Below are 7,153 nucleotides of genomic sequence, written 5' to 3' on the forward strand. Positions count from 1 at the left end.
AGCATGGGGGATCTTTCTGGACCGGGGCACGAACCCGTGTCCCCTGCATTGGCAGGCGGACTCTCAACCACTGCGCCACCAGGGAAGCCTCCCCCACCTCAGGTATTTCTTATAATGTCTTCTTAAATTTATTGTATTTTTTTTTCCCATGCAACTTGGCCCCTTAAAACCAAGCCAACTGCTTTATCTGGGATTCAATGGGAAGAAAGGCGATGTGTTTCCTTATTAGAGGAGAATGTTCTGGTGGACTCACTTGCTAATGCTTTGTGGCTACATTGTATGTTAGGAGTGATTTAAAGTCTTGTCAAGGGTAACTTTCACCCTCCCTGCTGACATTGGGACCACTGTCCCTCGTAAGTCATTAACCGTCTACAGAGTCATCCTGTCCTGGTTTTATGATCTTGAGAAAGACATTTACCTTCTTGGACATTAATTTCCTCATCTGCTAAAGGAGATAAGTGATCTTTTGGGTAGCTTTTAGTGCTAACATTCTGTGATGCTAGGGAATACAGTTCAATGAAGGGAATGTATATAAAAACATTTTGCTCAATGAAAAATTACAGAGTTGCATATTCTTATTCTCAGAGCCACTACCACCTCTTCTTACCTCATTCCCCAACCAGAGATCGAACCCCTGCCCCCTGCAGTGGAAGCATGGAGTCTAAACCACTGGACAGCCAGGGAAGCCCTCTTGTGTCCTCTTCTTAAAAGGACACTCCAGTCACTGTCCTAGGGCCCACCCTAATGGCCTCATCTTAACTTGATTACATTTGCAAAACCCCGATATCTGAATGTCACATGCCCAGGTTCCGGGAATTGGAGTTGAACCTGTAATTTGGAGGCTGCCATTCAGTCCACGGCACACTAAGGCGGTGCCCCGGCAGTGGTCCTGGCCAGTGGGCCATGCAGCAGAGAGCAGGGGGAGAGGAGCAGGTATTCCTGGGTCCAACCCCCTGGGGCCAAATCCTTGCTCTACCTGATTCCAGCCGGCAGGCCCGGCTGAGAGCCTGTACCTCAGTTCCCCCATCTGTATAATGGGGACACTTAACAGCACCTGCTTCATGGGGCTGGGGGAGACTTGGAACAGCGCTGGTGAGCAGTCGCCTTGGTGCAGGTGTCTGTTCTGATGACCCCAGCCGCCTGGCACGGGCAGGGGACTCAGCACCTGAGGACACAGGGGCGGGGCGGGGAGTGGGTAACCTGCCCTTCAGTTCCTGCTCCCCAATGCTTACCTCTCCTCCAAGGGCTCAGCCTGCATCCTGCCCCAGGTGATATCTGGTCCCTGGCAGCCACAGGCCCTGGTGCTCAGTGGGGCCTGCACACTGAGTACGGGGCCACTCGGAGCCGCCCTTTGAGGGGCCAGAAGGGCTGACTCCTGGGTCCGCTTGTGGCCCAGACGCCACCTGGAGAAAGCAGGCCGGACCTGGGATGGTGGAGTCCACCTGTCCACACGTGTGGTCGTCCACGCCCCCTGGCCTGCCCCCTTCGGGGCTCTTATGGGTCTGGAGAAAGGCCCCTTTTGGGAGGTTGTGAATGATCTAAAAGTCCTCTCTGTGCACATGTCCCTTTGGGGGCTCCTGCCATCATTTGGGTCCAGTCACCTCCTCTGAGGGGCCTTCCTTGAACATCCCGCCGCTGCCAACCCCCTGCTTCTTACCATCAGGGCACCACTGCCAGCTTTCTTGACCACGGGCACTTGACGGGGAGCATGTTGATCCCCACCTCCTGCCCCATCCCCACCACTAGAAGGAATGTATCAGGGAGGCTTCCGGGAGGAAGTGGTGCCCCACCTGACACCTGAGAACCAGCAGGAGAGGCCAGGAGGGGAGCATAGCGCATTCCAGGACCTGCAAATAGCTCAGGGTGGCTCACGGCCCTAATGATAGCACCTGGGAGCCCCATCAGGAGGTGAGCCTGGGCAGGTGCCCCCAAGGTGATGCCTGGGCCAGGCTGCACACCATGTCTTCATCTGCCCGTGGGCATGATGGGCGGGTGCCAGGCTCAGAGTGACGCCAGCATTGCCATTGCAAGCCCCCTCCCTGGGTCTGACGTCTTCTCAGTTCTGAGGCCCTGAGTCCCAGATTCCGCAATGGAAACGGGAATAGGAGTCCTCTGCAGCTGGCCTCGTGTGGAGCGGCTCCTGGGAACCTGCACCACGTTCTATTCGTATCTGTTGTGAAATCAGGCAACAGTCCTCGCCTGCCTGTGGTCTGACTATATTTTCCTGCCACCCCCCCCCCATTATAATCACAAGTGGATTTATTCAAATGAGGCATTAAGTCATATTAAACGTGTTTGTCTGTTCAAGAGGCTGAAGGTACAAGGCTGGAGGTCCTGTTGGTTTCCTGGGGCCGTCACAACGAAGGACGCTAAACCGCACAGCTTAAGCAACAGAAATGTGTTCTCTCCCAGTTCTGGAGAGTCATGTCTGAGCTCGAGCTGTAGGTAGGCCCCGCTCCCACCCCCGGAGGCTATGGAGGAGGGTCTCTCCTGCCTCTCCCAGATTCTGGGGGCTCCAGGTGTCCCCAGGCTTGTGGCCGCGTCCCTCCAGCCTCTGCCTCTGTCCTCACGTGGCCTGTCCCCGTGGCTGTCTCCTCTTCTTTCAAAGATACCGGTCATATTGGAGTTAGAGGCCACCCTACTCCAGTGGGATCTCATCTTAAGTAATTACATTTGCAAAGAGCCTCTTATTTCCAAATTAGCTCACACTGTGGACTTCTGGGTGGACATGGATTTGCGGGGTTGCATTATTCAGTCCAGTACAACAGGGCAGCTGTTGCAGGTGTCCTCGAGTTTCTGGAGCCTCTACACGATGTGAAGGCTGAGGGGCTTGGGGGGTGGCCTCCCACTGCCCAACCTCCCACTCAGGGATCTGCCCTCACCCTCCCAGGCCCCGGCAGCATCCCCAGGGACCCGGGGTGAGTCGCCCGCCCTCCAGCAGCAGACCCACTGGCTGCCTGGGCTTCCTGCCTTGCCGTATCAGCTTTAAAAACCCACTCCCAGGGGACTTCCCTGGCAATCCAGTGGTTACAACTATGCGCTTCCACTGCAGGGGGTGCGGGTTCGATTCCTCGCTGGGGAGCTAAGATCCCGCATGCTGTGGGCCAAAAAAAAGAAAGAAAGAAAAAGAAAAAGATCACTCTCAGCATGTGGGGCCTCGTGTCTTTTTTGTTTTGTTTTGCCTGCTGATCCCTGATCCGACCTGGAGGCCACACCCCAGCATCCCCCCCGCCCGGGACCCAGGCATGAGCACGCAGACCCGCCCAGAGGATCCGGTCAACCCGGAACCCCCAGGGTCAATAATAAGGTCATTGTCATCACTTCAGGCACTAAATGCTGGGGTGACTTGTTAGGCAGGTAACTGCCTTGGGTTTGTTCCACTTCGTTTTGGGGCCTTTTTTCTTACTGGCCTATTCTTTTTTTAACGTAAAACATTTACAAGGTTCAAAAGTCGAACACATGCAGGGCCTGTCCTCGTGGGGTCATAGCTGTTGTGCTCCATGTGTGGCTGGGAGCCCCCCAGAGCAGCCGGCACCGGCCAGCAGGCTGGCTCCCCACCTGCTCTGGGGGTGATGCTCCTATGAGCGGGCCGCGGGGGTGAAGGGCGAGCGTGGCCACCACTGGACAGTGCCAACCCCGACCCCAGCCCCCTGCCTCGCCATCGCTGAGAGCGAGACCTGGATGGCGTCTCCCAGCCCCGAGGGCTCCATCGCTGGTTCTCGCGGATCTGACCTGGCCCCGCGCTTCTGCAGGTGGAGCCGGTCCCGGCTCACTGCCACCCTGCTCCATCCAGGCCTGGAGCTCAGGTGGGGATTCTCAGCCCCAGGAGTAAGAATGCGAGAGCAGGGTGGTGAGGACACGCTCTCCTGGCTGGGACCTGGGGACATCGCTGCCCTGTGCTGCTGAGATCCCCCCTCCTCCCATCTCATCGCCAGCCGTGCTGAGCCGGCCCGCCCGCCCGCGGAATCGCTGCGGAGACAGGGCGCCGAGCTGACCCAGCAGGACCCGGGCACCCGGCCGAGCAGCCTTTGTGTGCGGCGCCAGCGGGCTCTGCCAGTTTGAGCCTGTCTTTTTCCTACTCAAATGCCTCCGAATGTGCCTACACACCAGAGATTAGCCGACAGCCATCGGCACGGGGGCAGGGTCGGGGGGGTGGGGGGGACAGTCCTCGGCTGAAGCCGCTCAGTGGCCTGAGCTCCCGTGTCGTGACCTGCTGACCAAGCAGCCCGGCCGGGCCCCCTCGAGCGCTGATCGTGCAGGGTGACAGCAGACAGAGCCCGGCCTCGCGTTTGGAAGATTTTATTACTGACGTTTCAGGGCTGAAGGTGGCCCAGCCCTCTCCGGACAGAATCCTTAACTTAGACCCCGAGGAGCGCTGTACGCGCGCCCGGAGCAGGCAGGCGGCAGAGTCCCCGGGGCCGTGTGGAGCCTCACGGGACGCTTCCGTTCTGAACCAGCTGCAGATACTCCCTGTGCAGCTTTTCCTGGGCCTCGAGGAGCTTCTTCAGCTTCTTGGCCTGCCCTCTGCTCAGCTCTCTGCCTTCCGTGTCGTGTGTAGGCAGACCCTGAAAGGCAAGTGCACGGGTGGCCACCGCCCACTGCCCAGGCCGGTCCGCCTGCCCGGCATCCAGTGCTCTGGACCCAGCGCACTGCTCCGAGGTGCCCGCGCTAGCCTCTGGGAAGCGACCATCCTGGGGTGCCCCCCTGCCTGAGGGGTGAGGGGCACCGCTCCCCACCAGGGTCGACATGGCTCTGATACGAACAAATACGTACAAGACCAGTGAGGGAGGCCTGAGGGTCTCGAGGCCAAGCGGCCATGAGTAGCCACGCTGAAGAGCCCCTGGAGCAACGGGCACATCTGTGCCGTGGCCCCTCTGGACTGTCTGTGGGGGTGAGTCCCTGCAAATCCATCAACTGGCCCAGGCCATGGCGCCCGGCACCAGAGCCGCTGGGCCGCGGTGGGGGAGGGGCGGGCCCGGGTACTGGGCTGCACGTGCTGGACCTGAAACAGCCCCACATAAGCCCGCCTTCCTGCAAAACAGCACCCTGGACAGAGAACCTTCTCAGCCAAGTTTGAAAACCCCTGTCATCCCAATTTAAGGGTCTAACAACGTTCTGAAAAGAAAGAAAGGATTTCTTACGTTTTCATCGAACTTGGAATACTTGTCGCTTTCTGACAAGAACATCTCGCTGGGCGGAACCTTCATCTTGGCCAGCCTTGCCGCCTGGAACACAGACATGGGGTCGCTGCTCTGAGCCCGTGTGGGGACCCACGCCCATAACCCTGTGTCGGCTCCCATCCCAGCCCCCAGGTTCAGGGAGCGACAGCTGGGCAGAGGGAAGTGAAAGGAGGGAGCCAGGTGTTTTCTGCAGGAACAGGGGGACGGCCGTGCACGCAGCACAGCAGGATCAAGGCCACAGAAGCCGTCCTGGAGCTCGCGGCCACGTCTGTCCCTGCCCAGGGCTCCCGGCCTCCCTGGGGCACTGTGCTGGGGACGGAGGCAGAGGGGGTGCCCGGCTGGGCCCCAAGGAGGCACAGGGGGCAGGGCATGGGGTCAAAGTGCGTTTCCGCCAGGAGCCCGCCCCCAAGCAGACGTTACTTCCTGCTCTTGTCTCTTCCTGGCGGCCTCCTCTTTCTTCCTTCTCTTTTCTTCTTCAGCCTGGGGGACAGCAAACGCCCCGTGAGCTGGAGCTGCCCAGGCCCCTCTTGGGTGGGAGAGGGGCAGGACCAGCCCCCTGCCATCCCCCCGCCCACCCCTGTGAGCTGGGCTCTGACCCAGCCCTGCTCTCGACGCGGGGCGGTGACTGGACACCACGCGTGAGGTCACCTGCAGCACACCAACATGAAGAAAGGACCAGAGCTGCCCGGCAGCGGGGGGCTGCGGTCGGGTGCGGGACCAGGGACTGCACGGCGAGGGCCACCCCTGAGGGGCCCGGGCACCTGGGGAGGGCGGGAGGGGGGCTGGCTGGAGGAGACGGGTGGGAGCCAGAGCCCACTTCCCACCAGGCAGGCAGCGTCCGGGCAGGAGGCAGGGAGGAAGGGAGAGCCTGGGGGCTGGGCCGGGTGCCCGTGAGGAGGGGCCCGAGGCTGCCTCGGGAGGTTTGGGCTCGGTCCACCATGTGGACAGCGTGTGCCGCGGATAGGAAGGAGGAACGGGTTTGGGGAATGAAGGTCAAGCGTTCCCTCTTGGATGTCTTGGGTTTCGGGTGCTTCCTGGCCAAGCGGAGCCCTCAGGTAGGCGGCTGGACACAGGAGTGTGGGCCAGAGAGAACTCGGCGGTCACAGACACACAGGTGGCAGAGGGGCCCTGGGACGGGGTGAGGTCACCTGGGTCGGGGGACGCCAGAGAGGCGGGAAGTGCAGGCAGTGCAGTGGGGGAAGCAAAGGGAGGGTCCCAGAGAACAGGGCTCAAGGGCGGGGCCACCCCAGGATGCGCCTTGTCACCGGAGAACCTGAGCAGAGCAGGAGGGGCTGAGGGTGGACGGAGGAACAGGGACCCAGCACGGAGCTCGGGAGGTGGGAAGACGGGTGCCGAGGGCTTTCGCTTTTCCACTTAGAGACCAGAGGTACTTATCCCGCTGGGGGAGCAGAAGACAGCCTACAAGGCCATGGTCCCAGGCGCCTCCACACAACGGGGCCTGGGGTGGGATTCCCTCGGCTGGAAACTCGAGCTACCAGAGGGAAGGTGTACGGCAAATCCCTCCCGCAGAGGCCTTATGGCCAGTGAAGACATGGGCAGGGGTGCCCGATCTGAGTTCACTGCCCTGTCTTTACGCCCCGGGCCGCCTGGGGGGAGAGCAGGAGTGAGCCCCACATCACCTCCGGGGAAGGGCCGGGGCGGCCCACACGCTGCGGTGTCCAAGGATGGGGAGAACCCGACCCAGGGGACGTGACGCCAGCGGGGGTGACCGAATGGGATGGAAAGGGGGGGAGGGGCCAAGAAGAGCCTGGACGGGGGTCAAAGCCCAGCTCCCGGAACCTCGCACCAGCCTGACTCCGGCCAGACCTTCCCCGGTACCCGGGCTCCTTAATTCTCATGCTCGGCCCCTCCTGGCGTCCACACCAGCGTCCCCGGCACCCAGCACGGCCCCGGGCCAGCCTCGCCGCTCGTCTCCGTGACCCCCCACCCCCCCCCCCCCCCCCGTTCCCCCT

General features: G+C 61.0%; 1 protein-coding gene across 2 annotated transcripts in view; it reads right to left on the minus strand.

Annotated features, from left to right (window-relative positions):
- Positions 1–4,430: 4,430 nt before the first annotated feature.
- CARS1 (cysteinyl-tRNA synthetase 1) overlaps positions 4,431–7,153 on the minus strand; it is a 45,567-nt gene continuing 42,844 nt past the window's right edge. For both annotated transcript variants that reach the window (XM_007465961.1, XM_007465962.1), the window contains 3 exons: positions 5,601–5,660; positions 5,142–5,225; positions 4,431–4,565 (listed from right to left, as the gene is read on the minus strand). In XM_007465961.1, coding sequence (XP_007466023.1) covers positions 4,431–4,565; positions 5,142–5,225; positions 5,601–5,660 — 279 coding nt within the window. The remainder of the gene's footprint in view (positions 4,566–5,141; positions 5,226–5,600; positions 5,661–7,153) is intronic.

The sequence above is a fragment of the Lipotes vexillifer genome, unplaced genomic scaffold (assembly GCF_000442215.2).
Source record: "Lipotes vexillifer unplaced genomic scaffold, Lipotes_vexillifer_v1.1 scaffold1094, whole genome shotgun sequence".
Classification (NCBI taxonomy): Eukaryota; Metazoa; Chordata; class Mammalia; order Artiodactyla; family Lipotidae; genus Lipotes; species Lipotes vexillifer.